Raw genomic sequence first — 19,493 nt, 5'->3', positions numbered from 1 at the left:
AAAAAACAACCACTGTACATTGTAAATATTAGAACAGACGACGATGGTTTACAGAATGACAAAAGTTACAATACTTTATAATTTCGGAGTCACGCTTCGTGCATTAAGTAATATTATATGAAATATATATATATATGTATATGTATATATATATATATATATACATATACATATATAAAGAAAGCTATATATATATAATGAACAATAAAAAGAAAATTGAAAAGAAAATATTTTCCGTCTCTCTGATCAATGTTCATTTTGTTTATGTATTATTTTACACCTTTGCAAAGGAAACGATTAAAAAATAACTATTACAATTTACGTACCTTGGACAGTATGTGATATAATTCGATAGGGAAAGAATTGTCTTTTTTCTTTTCTTTTTACGTAAAATTTTTACTTCGTCTAAATACGAAGATCTGCAACAATTAGTGAAATTTTTCCGACGGTTGATTATTTCATGGACGACGCGTGATTTTTTCCAGAAAATCCAGATGAACAAATAAGTGACAAACAAACAAAAAACAAAACAAACAATATGGACAACAAGAACTATCAAAACAATAAAGAGTATTATTCTACATATATATATATATGTATATATATATAACAATGAATCACATTATTTAATACGTTTTCAACCCATTTTTACCCTCTCTCACATCTTTCTTCCTACTTCTTCTCTCTTAAACGCAGCTTTAATTATTCCAGTCCAGATCTACGCTCATCGATTTAACGTGTCTATTGGTGATTCGGTAATGTAAATAGCTTTCGTAATTTTGCATTTTCTACCCTCAGTTACAAAGGTTATAAGAGTATCGATTTTTCTGGACGATATTTTTTCCTCTTATACTGCGAAGTTCCGTTCAAATACACAACGACATAAAGGCAGGCAGTCTAACCGCCGATTGCATTTATCCAAGTCTTAAACCGTAAGCTGAAAATAATTGTGCGCGCGCGTAAAGACATCTGAAATTCGTCAATAATTGTCGTGAGAATCAGATATTTTCTTATTTGTACATATTTATTAAGACCGGCTAACATTTTTAACGCAGCTGCACCCCTTACTGTACGCAACCCGTGTACCTTCGTACCCACGGATATATTCAATACCTACAATAATCAGCCTCCCTTAAAAATCTGGGAGATTATTACGCTCTGTGTATGTAACGAATCGTTCATCGACACGTCGCTAAGAGGCGCTAGCTACTGGTTTCGTAAGTGACGCCATCGCCGTCGGGTCGGGGAGACTTCGAACCATAGACGAGGGATCATTTTTGATTGTCAACGATCGCTCGGAGAGGTTAATTAACCCCCTGTCTCTACGTGATAATATCGTGAAAGGTAATTACTCAACGACAGTGGAGGACCGACCGATGCCTGACACTGCTGCGTGAAATTGGAAAAACTGTAGCTAGACGCGTAAATAATTTGGAGCTTGCGCCGATATATATACATATATATATATATATACATCGTATATTATTCCAGGCTAACAATCGATGTTCAAGCAATTGATGATATTTTCGATCGAGAAAGAGAGTGAGTCGTGGATGTGGAAATCGTAATCCTTAATGTTTTTTTTTCTACAGACTGAACGATACGGTAATATTTTCAGGTTATTTACGCGCCTGCGGACATCTGCGGAGAAATATGAACAGTCTAGTCGGTCAAGCAAACGGCGATAATAACAAACCTGTGGAATCGTCGATAAGGTCGAAACTCGAGGAAGGATTAGAACCGAATTTTATTCAAGTAGTAAATGAATCTTATATGCACAACGTACCCAAGGGATCCGAGACGCATTTCAAAGTCGTTGTTGTATCCGAAAAGTTCGCAGGCCAGCCTCTGATCAAGGTGTGTATGCATATACGTGACAAGTGAAGTTTAAGCTAGCCAAAGTACAGGGATGAAAAAATCGGCCGAAAGGTTGAAAGTCGAATTTTTGATGAATTTGGAAGTTTTCAGCTTGCAAAATCGACTGACCGTCTCTTTTTCGACTAAAGTTAGAGCCGACTTTGCCATCGCTGAACTAATGAACTATCTGTGTGACAAATTCACGTCGTTTACTCGGCGAGACGTACCGAACTGTTTATTTTTCACGTAATTCGCTTTGCAGCGGCACCGAATGGTCAACGAATTGCTTCGGAACGAACTTCAGACTTCCGTTCACGCATTGTCCATCGTGGTGAGGATTTTTTCGTCGTTTAAAACGGTTTAAATCCATTTTTCACACTGCCGAAATACAAACGCGGTGACGCGACTCGATAAACGATCGTCATTTGTCGAGGCCTCTCTTGTTTCGAGCTTCGACCAATCTTTGTCTTCGCATGGCAACCGCATGGAAATAGGGGGAAACAGGTGAACGCGCTACAATTTAAACTAAATATTATTTCTTTCGCAGGCGAAGACTCCGGAACAATGGCAAGAGAGCTCGAAATTAGTCGAGCCAAGTCCTGCCTGTCGCGGGGGCTTTGGGAAATAAATCGCAGTTTGTAAACCTCATTTGTAAATATTGAGTGATTATTAAACGCTAGGATTCTTCTTCATTCAATTGATAACTCACCTTCTTTTTCGCCGAAATTTTTGACGCTCGATTTTCGCTGTCGCGCGGCATCGAATGGACAGCCATTTACTGCGGAACAGCTTCGGTGACGGAACCAATAACACTGGTCGAGAAAAGAATAATTTTTCTGAGTTTCTATTGTGATAAATGAATTTCGATTCTATGCATCCAATAATAACCAAAACCTTTATATTTATTACTTATAAAGTTTGTTTTTGTTTTTTTCACGCTGATGCGTACCTCTTGGAAGGTTTTGGTTGATAGATAATACGAGTGCCTATTCAGAAAGAAAAAAGGAAAACGTTTTCACAAAGATGTGATGAGACTTCACCGCTATTGACGTTATCAGGGGCGGTATAATGAGAGCATGCCGAGAGATAATGTTTGGGGTTTGATACGAGAAAGTCCATACGAAAATAAAAGAAGTACGAAAAATATTTATTTTTAAACTTTGTTTATCAAGTTTTTTGCATTTTTAGTTTATTATTAATTATTATTTTCGAACAAAAGTGATTTAAATGCAAAACTGAAGTTTGATCAATTGTTATATACAATAAATGTTTGACAAAGTAGATCATTTTTTTTTTTAAATCGAAAATATGGTTCTCGTTTTTACGAAAACAAACTTTATCTAATGAAATTGTTTTTTCAATTATTAGTTGCGTAAAAGAAATCAAAATCTTACATCTCGAACACAGACTCAAAATTCGTGTTGACTGGTGCAATATCTCTGTCCAGATTAGCTGGAAATTACTTTTTACATTTCCGTAATACAAACGGGCGATCTTTGATAGACGACGATCGTCATTTGTCGCGAGTTCTTTTGTTTGTCGCGTCGACCTATCAGATCGCTTCTTCGCTGTTGCTACGAACGATCTCGAATAAACAAACAAAAGCGCAACATTTTGATATCGTTGGTGGTGATTTTCCGTTTTCGCAGGTGAATACTTCTACGCAATGAAGAAGGGGTTGAAAATGGGAGAAACTCAGCATCAAGGGTTCGGGAAAATGGATTGCAGGTAACGAGATTTAATTGGTGACTAGAGTAACGAAACACTGTTGAGATGCATGCCATTTTTTTTATTCAAAACAATCGCCTGGGCTTCGATTATGGCTTTCTTCAATGGTCGATATTATCGCAAATCTTGTGGAATAACGGAGGTCAATAATGTCCTTTCGACATTTGTTATAGTAATCATCAAACTGGTCAAATACTCCGTTGTATTTGGATTCCCATAATGCAATCCGTAACGTAATAACGGTAGCATTATCGTCTTAACATGACGCGATCAATGCTGAATAAGGTAACGCAACGAGATTGGGAAAAATAATAAGGTATCATTAATGTCACATTGAGAATGTGTCCAGTCGTAACTTCCCCTCGTTTTCGGCGAGATAAAGCATGTCTGCCATTGATTGTTCGGCGATGGCTTCCTCCGCCTTGTCGTTCATCTGCAATCGACGAAATTAAAAGTAAGTTAAGCTCGCAAAAAACGGTGAATGTAGAACCGTGCTGCTTACCCCTTTAAACGACACGTCGGTAGGTGAGTTTTTGAAGTTTGGCCCAAAGTTAACGGACACGGTAGCACTTTTGTATATTGACACCGTAGGAAAGTAGGCTCCGGCGTTAATATCGAAGAAAGCTTCGCCCTGTGATACTCCGTTTTTGTAGAACACTATCTTACTACCTGGCAAAGATTTTAAGGCCTTCAGAGCTTCGGGTACCTGATCTTTCTCCTCGTAGTACAAGTGGCTTTTGAATTTAACCAGAGGCTGTGACAGGGTAAAAAAGAAAAAGTTGACCTACTGCAGAATCGCTTTTAAACGGTGAAACACAATCTATACGAAACTGTCTTCTTACCCGGTCCTTGTAAGTGTTTGGAATGTGCGTCACGTGTGGTGAATCGGGTAAAGTGATTAGGAATCCTAGTGTGTCACCTTCGCCATAAGCCGGACTATAGTGTTTGCCTCTGCTTTCATGGAATCTCGTCCCTTTCCTGCACAAATCCAAAACAGACTTCAAACAGCAGTTCCTCAAAAATTTGCGATTCGAGCGTACCTAGATCTCCAGGAGTATCCAAATTTATCATAACCTAGCGGTGCTTGAAGATTAGCATATTCTTGTCCCCATCCAATCCTCGTTGCAGATCCATCCGGCATTTCTTCGATAGTAGCTTCCCAGTACCATGTGCCTCTACTGACACCTGATTACCACAACGCCGACCAGAAATTAAAGAAAAACGTGAAAGGTGACCATACGCAATTAAAATTTGTAACATTTTCATATCGACTCACAATGCGTTGCACGGACCATGCAATATCCCTTCTCTCCAGTCACGGCAAGACGATCTTCGGAAACTCTGAGCTGCGGTGCTCTATCGTGTAGTGCAAACAGAACAGTACTTGGACTCAGGGCTCGGTATAGCCACCCAGGAATTGGTTTTCCTGCCCAGTCGCTGCTTTCGTCGAATTCCTGTTTGAGGCGAGAGGTGCTTAGTGACTGAAATGATTGCTGACATTGCGTGTTACATATGGTGGCGAAAGAAACTGAGCAACTTTACCTGTCTAAATGGTGCATGGGGATCTGGTTCTGCTAAAATATATCTATACCCATCTTTGTTGAAAGGGTGTTCAAGGGGGTAACCGTGCGCGGGTAATTTTGGGGTTGTCATGTCTGATCCCCGCCCCTTTTTTCCTGGCCCAGTACCTGCCCCTTCTCCAGGCAATTTACGTTTTGCATTGCGGCCTCGCAATCCTCCGCTCAATGGCACTGTAGATAGTTCAAGGAATAATTATACCGGTACCAATGGTCGGTTAAGAACAATTTCACATTCGCATTATCTGCACCGATATAGTGTTACAAATTTTTATATCAAATTTTTACAACACAGTATAAGGGTCTCGTGTGTGGAATGTTTTTGATCATTTGTGACTCGTAATTACCAAGGTGATAATCGATTCAAAACGATGCGAACACCAGACTTTGCTGATTTATAGTTTTTATGAGGTTTCATTCAGATTTCATGAAATTTAACAGATTTTACTCGTATCAAAGAAGTTTAGTGAGATTTTATGCAAGTTTTGCGAACGTTTTGCTAAAACGAACTTCAATGAAAACTGCATAAATACATGAGTATAATTGAAAATTGGTTAAACCAACACACCTGTCCTTAACATTTTTATTGATCAAGATAAGCGTGATATGATAATGTGGAGATATTTGTTTCAGCGATAAGATAAGGAGACACAAGTACACAGCCACGGATACAATAGACATCCGTATTTGTTTCAATTCCTATCAGGTAGAGAGAGTGAAAATTTTTCGAATGTGCTGTAGCTACCGTTTTAACAATCGGCTAATTAATGGAATCATAGCATCGTGTGAGTTTTTAGAATTTATTCTTCTCGCGTCTCTCTCTTTATGTTCCTACTTTCTACCTCGGAAGGAAGGGTAAGACTATGCACACGGAAGAGTCAATAATTCGTATGCAGCTTTTGAAGTAGTTACCTTTCATCTTAAAAATTTGAAGCATGCCAGTGACTCGGAGACACAAAAATAAATAGCAACACTTGGATTTGCAGAATGTTGATTCACTCAAGCTGCCGTGGCTAGCGTGCAGTCCGTACAAACAAAAATATCTCTGAAGGCCGAAGTCATTTAGCGCCTCTTAGACGTTCGTTTGTATCGCCATAGTAACTCGAAACTCGCTTACCAACATGCTGTATTCCCATTTCTGTCACTTTGAGGTGGCCGCCTTTGATCATTGCTTCGTAATTTGGCTTTATTAGCGTTAGATCTGGAACCAGTAGTCCAAACATCTGGCCGTCGGTGTTGTTTTCGTCGACGGTAAAGAGGCTCCCAACATCCTTCAGCAAAGCTCGCTGAATCTGAAAGTAACCAGTCCGCATTTTGCACCAACAGGGATGGTCGCAGCTTCCGTTTGCTACTTTACCGATCACGACTTGAACTCACGGTGGCGTGCCAGGACTGTGTCACTCTCCGAGGCATCGTGGTCATGCTTTCCCAGTGGCACTCTATGAAAGGGATGATGTCCTTGTCCTTGTGAAATACGACCCTGTGCTCTCTGTCCTTTATGCTCATTTGCAAGAGATTGGCGATGGCAGTGGCGCACATTTGGGGAAATGCTGTAAACAGTGCGAAACGATGCTTGGTTTACGTTTGTTCGAGCCTGGCCGATGGAATTCTGTTAAGCCAACTGGAAGAAAGCCGCTTACGAGCTTGATTCTTTTTGAAACTTTCCAACCCTGTCGGAGAACAATTCTTGCACATGAAGACGTAGTTCATCATGAACGGAACAAGCTTTCCCAGCTGATAGCCGATGCAGGATTCGTGATACCATCTCGAGCAGCTAGCGCAGAGCAGTTCGACGATGTTGAGATTGCGCTCCTTACCACTACGACGAACATACGATTAGAGGGGAAGTTAGAGCGGGAAGAAAAAGTTGCGAAAGCATCGGGGAGATGAGGAGTAATAAAGAGTACCAGTAGCAATTTCCATTGTCTGTGCTGTTCCCCTTGTTGCCCAATTTATCGATCGAGTCATCAGCCTTCGTTGCAGTTGACTTTGGCTTTTCTTCGGTTTTCACTTTTGATTTATTATCCGACGAACTGCCGACCCCGGTTTCCAACTTCTTGGTAACGCTGCGTTATAAACGTGGAACGGGAAAAGTAATTAGCAGTGATACTAAACATTTCGTAACATGGTCGAAAAATAATAATAAGCAAAAAAGAAAAAAAAAAAAAAAAAGGTTAACCAGTTCTTAGAACGATTTCTTTTTTTCTTCATCCTTCGAATCGAGTGGTCCCAAATTCGTTTGGAAACTAGTAATATACGATACAGTGGTTTCATCAACCGCTGTGCCTACCCTTCAATTTTTTGCTCGAACGTGGTCATTTGTAAACAATACGGCTTGTAGCAAAACACGGTGCAAATCGGAGCTAAGCGAACTTTGTGTATACGATCGCGCGTTACTCGTGTTTCTGATTCGGTAGCGCCCGCTGACGCGAAACAAATTTTTCAAACTAATGTTCAATGGAAAACGAATGTAGGTAACCGATCTATATTTACTCTATTCATCGGCGGAAGAAAACATCACTGATAGACGATACGACGTCACCGGATACGATACCGACATGCTTAATCGATAATCAGTCCCGAGAAATTTAGTCAGAGGGCGCAACGTCGGTTCTAATTTTCTCATGCAAGCGTCGCTGTTGCAGCGCTAGCTTCAGAGTACTCACAGAATTCTGGGACGTCGAAGAGTTCGAATTCGAATGCGCCCGAGTCACAAACTCCGTCCCGAATTTGTGCGAATTTCTTAACACTATGGTTGTCTTTGGCAATACAATCGATCCGTGGGGCTAGCCTTGGTAAGCGATCGTAAAATAAACAGTTCAAAGTCACCCAGTGGTTGGTTTTCACGCGGTACGTCTGCGAGTGGTTGTTTTTTCAACGATAAACGAATGACGATCGCGATTTGACCATTACGTTCGTTTATCGCCGACTTACACCGAGACTGATTACGTAAATATGTTTGTTATATTCTTAGAGGAAATCATGATTTGGACGTGCTATTAATTTAAAACGTTCTATTTTCGCTTCGTAGCTGTTACATACTTGGAAAATCTTCGGTGATTTTGAATTTTATCAATTATACATTCACGTCCCGATTACCCCGGCGAAACTATCGGAAACATTTTTACGTCCAATCGTAAAATGACCGGCTGCAAGCATCGCAGATCGTGTTTAAACGTAGGAGGAAAACGTGGATGAGAAGAAGCAAAACTGAGTGTAAAAATCGATGCCGTTATTTGTCAGTTTGATTTTTTGTCTATCGGAAAAGAAATGTTGCAACAAAAGGATGAGAATGGGGGTGGTGGTGGTGGTGGATTCGAAAGCTTCGGCGACAGCTTAAATCAGGGTTGGGAAGCATGTGTATAATATGCATGCATACGCGTGACGGACGCCTGCGCCGAGGTCGGTTTGGTATAACGTCGAGAAACGTGAAACGACGCCGCGAGAGCTGGCGCCGCGACGGTCGACGTGAAAACTGCGGGGGCGGGAAGGGGCGAGAGCATTTGCGTCAGGAAAAGCTCCCTGCTTATTGGTCCCAGTCCATTGTTGCGTATTGATTGCTGCGGAGCGGTATGGTTTTCGGTCGTGAGACATTTGGTCGTCGGCGGCCGTTGCGGTGCTAAGAAGGCTGCAAGGTTAGCGGGAATTCTGTGACCCTCCCCCCCTCTTTCCCCCCGTAGTGTGTTAGTGCCGACGAAGAATGATAATATAGACGATCGTTGTGATAACCGTGCGGATAAAACAAGCGGCGACTAGGATAAGGAAGAAAAAAAAAAAAAAAAACAACACACAACAACAATAACAAAGAAAGAAAGACGGAAAGAGTAAACTTACGCCGAAATAAAGGAAAGGTGGAAAAGGGAAGCGGTTTCTGATCACCGTGTTTTCTCGCCTAGATTAAGAAGGGAAGGAAAGAAAGAAGTGTAAAAATTAATGAAAGGTGGAGGAACGGGGAAGTAAAAAAAAATTAAATAAAAAAAAAAAAATAATAACAACCCTACAGGCGGGATTAATCGCGTGTGGAGACAGGCGCCGTTCTCGGTCCGGAAGCATATTTCAATCGTGCACAAGAGAGAAGCAAACGAGAATTCGGTACGAGTATAATGAAGCGCATCAAATGCTGCGTACTGAATTCGTTGGCTTGTCAGTGCCGGTGAATGTGTCGCCAGGAGGCAGAGTTCTGCCGGTATGACGTGCGACGTGACCACGGAGTCGCCTCCGGTAGACGACTGCCTCAAGGTACGGAAATGGTGGTGCTTCCTATTATCAAGCATATTCACCTTCCTGGCGGGGCTCCTCATCGTCTTACTCTGGCGGGCCTTCGCTTTCCTCTGCTGTCGAAAGGAGCCCGAATTCGCTCCAAATGACCCAAAGCAGAAGGAGCAGAAGGCCGCCCGCCAGGGGAAGGAGTTCGAGGGCACCTTCATGACCGAGGCGAAGGACTGGGCCGGCGAACTGATATCCGGGCAGACGACGACGGGACGCATTCTCGTGAGTATAACGCATATTTTCGGGGGTGTTGTTGGATGTTGGAAAAACAACGGTCGGCGAGGAGATGAAGCTGGAGAGTAACGTTACCGTAAACGCGACGGGATGTTTGGGGGAAAAATCGTTACCACCCAACTTTGGGGAACTTATGAAATTTCGCAAACCGTGAGAAACGAAGTATACTCGTATATTTTCCCAAGCCAACTCCTTCAAACTCGTTACAAATTTATACGCGGTAATGATTTTTCCACAGTCGCGTTAACGTTACCAACTTCATTCCCACGACCATTGCTCCAATTCTTTGGGTAACCAAGAGCTGCGATTACAGAATCATGTCAACCTTCTCACTTCGTTCACGTGCGCGTTTCGATTCTACCTCCCACCCTCTCTCTACAACCATCGATTCCACTGTCAAACTTCTCCGCCTTAATCGTTGTTACCGCCGCGTATCTCTCTGTGTGTGTGTGTGTGTGTGTGTGTGGTTTTATGATCACTTCTTTCATTCCCATGTGTCAGACACGCGAGGACCGATCGATTTCATGCCGTACATTGTACGTAATCGCAACGGAATCAACCGTACTGGATATACTCTCGTATACGTTACATTCTCCGTCCCGATCATCGGTCACATCGCGATCGGTAAACAGACCTGCGTGACGCCGATGGTTATCGATTAGTGCAATTTAATTGCGGATCGAAACGAACAAAGCCAACTTTTCTCATCACAAATTGCGAGTCCGATTACTGCGGAGGGAACACCGTCAAGTGCAGCGAAATCCCGCCTATCAATGTTCGATTTGAGATGAAATAATACGTTGCTGTTGAACAATTGAACGAAAAAGATTAACGTAACGATTACAGAATCGTCAAGCAAACTCCACACAAATAATCGATCTTACCTGTTCGTTGCTCGGTAGAGATACTTAAAAAAAAAACCAACGTTACAAAATGCTCGAATTTCGATTAAACAGAATACATGTACCTCACGATCATTGAACATCCTTATAATTATTAATCATGTGTAAATATAACTTGAAGAGAATGTTTGATCCGATAGTAATTTTTACATTTAAATCGTAAAACTCCGTTCGTTACTCCGTTCGTTATTAATTGAAAACAATCACGGTCAGCAGCGTAAACGTCACGTTTGGCTCGCGTTGTAAAAATGACGTATCTAAATTTCGCTAGAAGCAAAAGATATTCATCCGTGAGATGAGACGATATCTCGGGATATTCTCTCGGTCGTTTTAAGTCGTCGTCGTCGGTCGGTTGCGAAAGCTCCGTTAGTGCGCACGGTAGGTATATACATAGGTATACATTATCCGATAACGGATCGTCCTTGGGTTTCCAACGAGGCACAAAATTGTCCTTCCACATTGTCGTCGTCGGCTGTGTTTGAGTTGTTCGGACTTATTTCGCGAAGGGAGGTCGCCGATGACGAGGATGAGGAGTAGGAGGAGCAGGGGGGGGACGGGCAGGGGGGGGGGGGAGGAGGTGGCAAGGGGGGAGGGGGAGAAACGGCGCGGGCTTGCGGGTGACCCAGTTTCACCCCACGTAGTCCGCAGACACGTTGTCGATGGGCAGGCAGGCGGGCATCTTCTTCTACGCATTGCGTACGCGACGCGCATCGCTACGAAACTAGGAGCTTTTAACCCCCCGTTCGAGACGCCGGGGGTGCCGCTGCGAAGGCCGACGTCGACTCCTCTCGAGCCCCCCGATGCCCGCTTATACACCGCAGGTCGATCCGAGAAAAGCTGCTTTTGCGACGACACGTAGTTGCATGAGGAGAAGAGAGAGAGAGAGAGAGAGGGAGAGAGGGAGAGGGAAAAAACACGTTACGTCTTACGGCTAATTTATGTATCTCTGGAAAAAGCAAAAGTTCTAGTTAATCCTTAGAAGGTGTGCACACCTTCTTTCTGCGTATGATAACACTCGCGTCACGCCGGGGTCGCTGGAAACCCGGCGTTAAAAATCGTTGAGTATAAACGGGGATATTTATTCGAATAGTTTGAAAAAATTCCGGGATATTTATTTAACAATCATATGTCGAGGAAAATTTTTTATTCTTAGGAAAATGAAATTTAGTGTGTATGAAAGAAAAGAAAAGATCCGCGAAGTAACGATATACCAGAAAATGGATCGTTATACTCGAAGCAAAAAAAAAAAAAAATCAAGGAATCGTAACGCACTGAATTTTTAATATTTTGACCTGAAAATTGACTCGTGCAAATCTCGATACACGGATAATTAAGAAATAACATATGGATATACTGCGCTATGAAAAACAGGTATTTATTTGAACGATCGAAATTGAATTCTTGGGAAAAAAAACGAGAATAAATCAACGATTTTTACGATATTCCATTACTTATCTTGCGTCAAATAAGATTATTCTCGATATATTTCGTATGGAATTTACGTTCAAGATTTTTGACCCCGGCTATATATTTGCGATAACGGTCCAATGTCATACCGTAAGTATCGTTGGAATTACAATTATTCAATATGGTCCATGTCGATCGTTCAGGATGGTTATAATATTTTCGAATTTGCTGCTGCTACGATAATAAATGATAAAACCTTTATAAACCCAAGTCTTAAAATTTTTTATCACGTTCGTCTTCACAGTGAAAACTGGGATTCGTAACGTGTAACGTTATGTTCATATTAGGAGAGAATTTTCGTTTCGATAAAACGGTGAGGTTTAATAACAACGGTTCAATTGTTATACATATGCGATGAGTTATATATTATAACGGGCAGTTTTCTTCCTCGGTCATTCTTTTTTTTTTTTTTATCATTTTTATTTTGTAATATATTATTACGTACGTATACCGTGGTTGTGTCTTTTTTAGAAAGAGAAACGACGCTACACTGCCCAGTGATATAATTCCGTCCTCGTCCATTACCACGTCATCCCTATACACCCAACGCGACGACTCAATATTACATCACGCGGTTTGGATATAAATACGATACATTATCGTATATATATATATGTACTAGCTATCCGTGTGTATTTATACGCGTTATAAAATATATGAAAGAGAGAGAAATAAAGTTAATAAAAAATTATCAATCTGTATATGTATATATATATATATATATATATATATATATACACACTGATAATTATAGTCAAAAGTCAAAGAAATTTACAATAATAGGAGAATGAGACAGGGAGGTAGAGAAAAGTGAGCTTTTAGGCACTGCGATCTTGAATTTGACCTATAAGACGAACAGGTTACTCTTCAGCGCAGGCGTGACGTTAATATATACCCTATAAATAACAAATCATTATCACTAACGTTGCAGAGAATTGGTGTTGGCAAAATTAAACGACAATCACCCGCCTGTCTCACAATCGGTATACTCATGAGAGTGAAGTTAGTAACGTTAGAGTAACTACGCTTGTTTCGGAAAAATTGCATTACTTTGCTCATACTTAAGACTATGTGAAATTTAGTAAACCGTGATAAACGAAACATACGAATATATGCATATTTCGAAAAGTTAACTCCATGAAAGTCACTCGGATATTGCACAATAATGATTTTTTCACGTGACGTTTCGGTACGTTAATGTTACTAACTTCAGCCTAGTGTACCTGTACTTCCGATTGTGTGGAAAATAAAAAAAAAAAAAAAAAATGAAGCGAGAGAATTTTATCTATCGAGAAAAGTCAAGAAATATGACGGACCGTAAGGGAAAATGTACTTTTTTTTATAAATCGTTCGTAAACTTGAACTATCCATCGTAAATACAATTAAAAATAAGCCAACTTTATGAAACGGTATTGTTCAATTTCTATTTAATCGTGTGACATAAAACGATACTATGTGTCTTTTAACCCAAATTTATGTACCGAAGATGCACAATCTCTGGAGCCTTTTGTCATAAAAGCCGCTCAGGATTGTTTACTCGGAGGGAAAGGAATTTTTGAATCAACAAAATCCCTTATTCGTTCCAAATACGATGGCTTCGATTCTGCAATTTCGATTTAGTTAGTTTGCCAGAATGATTTAGTCACGCGAATTCCTTCATTCAACAAAAGCCTTTCTTGTCGCGATCGAGTGAAACTTTTCATGTGTTTCCGAAATTGAATCGACTAAATACCATTTCAGTTTAGTCGGAGCAAAAAATTTGTTCAACGACAAATGAAATTACCCGTTTAAACGTTTGAAATCTTGTCTCAAAAAAAAAAACGTGAATCAAAACAAATTCAATTTGCTTTGACACAAAAATTTCATATCATTGAAACAAAACGATTCTGATCGCGTTGCGTTTGATCAAATTTTTAGTCATTTCAACCACACCTCTTCTTGTATGGGAATTTGACTTCAACAAAATTGTCTGTGGTTTTTTTTGCCGCCTATCTCTGCTGCATCCATACGCCTAGGTAATAACATGTATTATATTTACGTCACATCCGCTGTATTCATCGGTCACGGTTTATCGGCGATTAATTTGCGCTCGATGGGAGGTTTAGCTGCTGGTTAAGTATAGTTTCGACACGGTGTTACGCACCGATTCGATTAAGCACACACCCGGTGTGTATAAATGCGAAGGGTTACCTGCCTACAATTAATAGACACAGCTGACGATAAGCATTCCCCAGACCGAAATTGGGTGTTTGAACGAGGTTATCATCGATTGCTGCCGGTAATTGCTCGGAACGCTTTATTACGCGTTATGCATTCGTTACATCTGTTGAACGTTGATTTGCATATTGACCAACAATAAGACTACTACCACTGCTATTAATAGTTCTGTTACGAGCCGCTTACTTCTCTTTATCGCAACGATTTTTCTCGCACTACTCTCCGTGTATATAAAAACGAAGGGAATAAAAACGGAATTTAAAAAGGAAATGAAAAAAATTTCGACAATTATTATACAGATGTTTTGGCAAAATTTACAAATCGTTGTAATAAGCAGGCGGAGCAGCCCAAATGAACGTAAACAAGGTTTGACTCCGACTCCACTGAATTCGAATTAATTTCCTACTTCTATTTCACCAAATATGAATTTTCAATTTTTTTCTAATTTTTTCTAATTTTTTCCGCCTGCCGCTTAGCAATAGGTATTATGTTGGATCTCATCTTTCGTAACTCTAAAACTGTGCATTCGGGTCAAAACTTGTAGAGGGAGAAAAAAATGAGGTTTCTTTTTCTCTGAATTGTTCGAAAATAATTTTTTCAGAATTTTCCTGAAATAGTAAGTCATCGTTTTCAGCGAAGAATGAAAAAAAAATATCGATTTTTCTCAAATACCGCGTTTTCAAAAAATTTGAAACTTCCTCTGAATATTCTTTGATTAAAAAGAAAACTTTTTCACACCTGACCCAAAACGGGCCCGGTCGCCGTTTGGTATCCACGCTTCTTTTTGCACATCACTGTGCGTGTAATCGGATTGTAACATTTTCTCGTAACTTTTCTTCAATCCATTTTCCATCCGATAATATTCACATTGATGTCAAACCTTGTTCGCGTTAATTTGAACCACCCCGAGTACGTAATGTTTCTTGAAAACATCACCGCGAGGCATTCTTCAACTTCGTATCTAAACGACAATCAGCCGCTGAGAATGAAACGGCGTTCAATACACGAGACGCGACGATATTTTCGCATTGGCAGGAAAAAATAAAGAAGCAAAAATAATTTAGATGCAGAATAATTAGTGTCGTACGTGATATAAAGCTCTCGGTAACCCATCGGGCCGGCGAAGAAGAAGTACCAGCCAATTAAAAATCTGCGCCTGCCGTGCATCATCAGTAACGGATACATATATACATGTATCTATATATGTGTATATATATATATATCTCTCTACATATATGTACCTCTATCCTCTTTATTTACATGGTGCGACATCGCGACAATTTTTACTTCCTGTAGGTACACGACTTATCTGTTTTCGTTTTTTATTACCTTTTTTTTCTTTTTCATCCTTTACTTTTCTTCGCCTTAGCCGATTAATTATTAATTACGAGTATCTTTATTATTTTCTTAGTATTTACGTATGCATAAACATTTTTGAAAAGTCGTGTCTGTTTTTTTTTTTTTTATTGTTTTTAATTCCCCCCCCCCCCCCCTCTACCGCTCGGCCTTTTTCCGTAAAAGCTCCTCGAAATATTCTAGCAATACAAATGTCGCCATTATTGTTTACACACACACATATATATATATATATATATATTAGGGTGGCCCTTATTATTGGTAATAAGAAATTTATCCCTCTCACCCCTTAAATTGATACGAAATAGTACAAAATGATTTTTAAACGTGAAATCCGCGCTTAATTTTAATGTTAACCCGTGCCCAAAAGGCCCCTTCAAGGAGTTAAAATCGATTAGGAGCGATCGTCGAGGTAAAAAATTTGAAAAAAAATAAGTTTTACCTAGTTTTTCCTGCGAAAATCAATGCCGTTATCTGTGTTTCGACAGCGTTACTTTTTTGACGTGAAACAGATACGAGAAAATCGAAAAATAATCGGATCGAAAAACCACAACGCTAGATCGGCAATAATTATGTTCGGAGATGTTACATTGATTTCCACCTCATTTTTCTACAAGTTTCACCTTTTTTCACATTAAAAATTTTCCTTAAAACATTCCTCACTTCCGCTTCTTAAATTCAAATCAAACAATCTCTCATTTTGTCTACTTAAAAAGGATTATTTTATACGTATTTATTAGCGATTAATAACATGTCAAAAATTCAGCTTTTTATCTTTACATTGCTCCAATGCCCTTATCACCTTAAGAAATTCAGATAAATGTGGGGAATGCGGTAAAATTACTTTTAGATTGGTTTAAGTTGCCACGCAATGTTATTTCACTGTTTATACGCAAATTGTTAAAAAAAAAAAATCGATTTTAACTTCTTTAACCCCTTACCGTACTTTAACGAGTCTGACTCGCGATGAAGATTTTGACCCAAACATGAATGTGACGTGCCAGGCTCGTGAACGGAGAGTCGGTCCAAACATAAACATCACGAGCGAGGCTCGTGAACACAACATCGTAATGTAAAGGTCGTAATTGAATGTTAGTTTCTATCGGTACGCCACGAGAGTTGGTCGCGATTCTCATAATTGCTGTTACAGAGCAGATTAGTTATTAAAATTTAACAAACCCCTGCAAAAATGCAAAGTACAAAAGTTTTAAATGAAATCAACGATAACGAATTCAGTGATAGTGAGTGACGTGCTTGCACCAACCAGAAAGCGTCCAAGGCACATGATTATAGGTGAGAATAGTAAAGAGGAAGGTACGCGGCGTCAATCATGGATTTAACAGAAGGTAAAAAACACATCGCTAATTTGGAAGTATTCTGAAACCTGTGTCATAAAAGCGTCTGTTTTAAATAATTTATGCTATGGGGGGGGGGGTTAAAAGGCCTTTGGGGCACGGGTTAACATTAAAATTAACAGCGGATGTCACTTCTAAAAATCATTTTTTCGTATTCCAAGTCAATTTAAGGGGTGAGAGAAAAAAAAATTTCATACCAATATTAAGGTTTTCATTAAAAATGCCGTAACTATCGAACCGTTTGAATTAAAAAAAATTTCCAAGCACATTCTTGCAGGGCATTAAATTCTCCGTATTATCTCTAAATTCAAAATATATTGTATACGAACCATTTGAACAACATGGTACGGAATTGTTTTTGTGATCACGCACATTCCGTGCACTTATTCACTTTCAATATATTATCACGTATACGTATAGGTAGACATACTATAATCATGAACCTTACCGTTGACATGGAAACAACGGAAAATCGCTTTAGCCTATCGACCAGTAAGACACGCACAGGCACACATAGGCGATATTTTTCCAGAGTCCTAGGCTCTAGACATTAGAGTCTTACAGATTGTAATACACCTGCGACCCCGTAATAGCCGCGAAACGAATGTTCTAGGATTAGAAAAAGAGATGGGAAAAGAAAAGGAAGAAATTATCGGTAAATAAGAATTATTTATTTTACATGTAATACGTATTTATGTACATATATACACATGGATTCGTAAATACCCGTGTAAACCGCTTATATTGTACGTCTCGCGGTTGTTAATACGTTTAACAAGCTACGGTCTGTAAATACATTATTGTTTATATATACGGTGGGACAAAATGGGAAAGAAGAAGAAAAAAAAAAAAAAAAAAAAAATTAGACCGATTTGAAACGTGAATAAAATCCGAACGCGTCGACCGATTTTCAAAAACTTTATTTTGCTTGAAACTAGAAGAATGAATCTTTCGTGTCGCGTTTGAAAATTTGACAAATCTTTATTAGCTGCTGAGATACACGCTCTTGAAAATCGGATCTGTCGAAAAAATTGTTGGGAGACTGATAGAAATTAATGTCAAAGAATGTTCAACTTAATTTCGAGCTTAAATTACGATTCAAGGACTTATTTATTTTGGTTCAATTCGTGTAAAAAAATAAAAAAAAAAAAAATATATATATACAAACTGTACATACACCGTGCTTTTAATTTATTTCGTTGATTTTTAATACTTTAAAGTCTTCTAGCAATTAATATGATCAACGCAAAAAAGCAAATGGGGGGAGTGGAATTCTCTTACTCGGTTCAACGTGTTCACCATTTACGGTAACATTAGTGTGTTTTGTTTTATTACGGTTTACTGAATTTCAGACAATTCCAAAAGCGCGAAATAACGATTTCTTCTCGGCACGAATCGTTACGATAACGTTACTAACTTCAATACGATTGACGAAAATCTCCTTTACATAGAACCAGGCCATGTGACTTCAACCTTCACAGATCAGTGAAAAATTCCCTAAAAAATCAAAAACGTTCTAATCTGATCTAAAAAACTTTTTCGATAATGTCAGGAAAACAAAATTTTAACCTTGAAACGCGTGTTTCGACACTAGATTCACAAGAAAATCTCGAAGAGTTTCTAAAATGTTGGAAAATAATCTTTGAATCAGAATTTTGGAAGAAAATTGAATCGGACATTACATAACATTAATTTATTTTAATCTCCGAGTGACTTTTTCGAAACATGTTTTTCAACCAGCGTGTATCTCAATAACGAATCAAGATATATCAGATTTTCAAAGATTCGTTCTTCTACTTTCAAACAAAATAAAGTTTTCGAAAATCGGTCGACACGTTTGCATTTTATTCACGCTGAAAAAAACCGTCCCTTTTTTTTGGCCCACCATGTATACATGTATGGTAACAACTCTCCTCAGACCGCGCAAAAACTTGCTGAGACAAAATTTAAGCTGCGGTCTCGGCGTGAAGTAGAAGAAAAAAAAAACAAGAATTAGAAAGAAAAAGTAACACGCAAATTATCGCGTTTTTCGTTGCGGCCAAACCGCGGCTGGGAATCATAAATAGGCGTTTATAACAGCACCAAAACTCGACTCGGAGGATTCGGTATTACTCCCACAGCGAAAGTTTTAAGCTATTACGCTGTACGTGTTATCATATGTATTACATAAGCCCCGAGGAAAATTAGTTCTTGAAAATTCGGTATCCTTCAGTCTTCTTTTCCTCTTTCTCACATTTCTTTTTTTGAACGGTGCGCTGTCGGGATCACACAATCAGACTCGGTCCTTGGCTTCTATTTTATACGGGGCATTCCACCTCGATTCTACTACGATCTCTTAGATTTGGTCCGCGATTTTTTTGGATTGCTGTTCCAGCTCTAAGAAACATTCCAATTTATTTATTTTTTTTTTCTCTTCACAACTTTTCTACCCTAACTGACGATATTTTGACAATGATTTGAAGATTTTTGAAAATTATGAAAACAATTGCATTAATTCTGCGGACGGAATCAAAAATATTGTAACGAAAGTT

General features: G+C 39.3%; 3 protein-coding genes and 1 long non-coding RNA gene across 55 annotated transcripts in view; 3 read left to right on the top strand and 1 right to left on the bottom strand.

Annotated features, from left to right (window-relative positions):
* The first annotated feature begins 1,228 nt into the window (after positions 1-1,228).
* On the top strand, positions 1,229-2,549 carry LOC124301994 (DNA-binding transcriptional regulator BolA). 2 transcript variants are annotated; one of them, XM_046757727.1, is made up of 5 exons: positions 1,229-1,344; positions 1,492-1,542; positions 1,619-1,857; positions 2,120-2,188; positions 2,405-2,549. In XM_046757727.1, the coding sequence occupies exons 2-5, from the start codon at positions 1,503-1,505 to the stop codon at positions 2,483-2,485; spliced, it is 429 nt and encodes a 142-aa protein (XP_046613683.1). In that variant the 5' UTR covers positions 1,229-1,344; positions 1,492-1,502; the 3' UTR covers positions 2,486-2,549. The 2 variants fall into 2 exon arrangements, with proteins under 2 accessions (XP_046613683.1, XP_046613684.1); XM_046757728.1 differs by lacking the exon at positions 2,120-2,188.
* Positions 2,550-3,625: 1,076 nt separating this feature from the next.
* LOC124301990 (set1/Ash2 histone methyltransferase complex subunit ASH2) lies at positions 3,626-7,627 on the bottom strand. Of its 2 annotated transcripts, none has more exons than XM_046757720.1 (11): positions 7,453-7,627; positions 7,070-7,228; positions 6,803-6,981; positions 6,540-6,712; positions 6,280-6,454; positions 5,128-5,336; positions 4,862-5,039; positions 4,626-4,770; positions 4,428-4,563; positions 4,088-4,339; positions 3,626-4,018 (listed from the first exon to the last, which is right to left on the bottom strand). In XM_046757720.1, the coding sequence occupies exons 1-11, from the start codon at positions 7,479-7,481 to the stop codon at positions 3,914-3,916; spliced, it is 1,740 nt and encodes a 579-aa protein (XP_046613676.1). In that variant the 5' UTR covers positions 7,482-7,627; the 3' UTR covers positions 3,626-3,913. The 2 variants fall into 2 exon arrangements, with proteins under 2 accessions (XP_046613676.1, XP_046613675.1); XM_046757719.1 differs by having other exon boundaries at positions 7,342-7,477.
* LOC124302003 (uncharacterized) lies at positions 5,853-6,939 on the top strand. The gene is made up of 2 exons (XR_006907614.1): positions 5,853-6,017; positions 6,489-6,939. It is a non-coding gene; the product is annotated as an uncharacterized LOC124302003 (long non-coding RNA).
* A 931-nt stretch (positions 7,628-8,558) lies between the features above and the next one.
* LOC124301985 (calcium-activated potassium channel slowpoke) overlaps positions 8,559-19,493 on the top strand; it is a 114,906-nt gene continuing 103,971 nt past the window's right edge. For 23 of the 50 annotated variants that reach the window (XM_046757678.1, XM_046757683.1, XM_046757679.1 and 20 more), the window contains exon 1: positions 8,561-9,653. In XM_046757678.1, the coding sequence (XP_046613634.1) occupies positions 9,351-9,653 (303 nt within the window). In that variant the 5' untranslated portion in view covers positions 8,561-9,350. Of the gene's footprint in view, positions 9,654-19,493 lie in introns of all 50 variants that reach the window. The other 27 variants (XM_046757704.1, XM_046757709.1, XM_046757692.1 and 24 more) reach the window with 3 other exon arrangements.

The sequence above is a fragment of the Neodiprion virginianus genome, chromosome 4 (assembly GCF_021901495.1).
Source record: "Neodiprion virginianus isolate iyNeoVirg1 chromosome 4, iyNeoVirg1.1, whole genome shotgun sequence".
Taxonomy (NCBI): Eukaryota; Metazoa; Arthropoda; class Insecta; order Hymenoptera; family Diprionidae; genus Neodiprion; species Neodiprion virginianus.
Note: the sequence above shows the minus strand (reverse complement) of the source record. Positions and strands in the feature narration are given on the sequence as shown.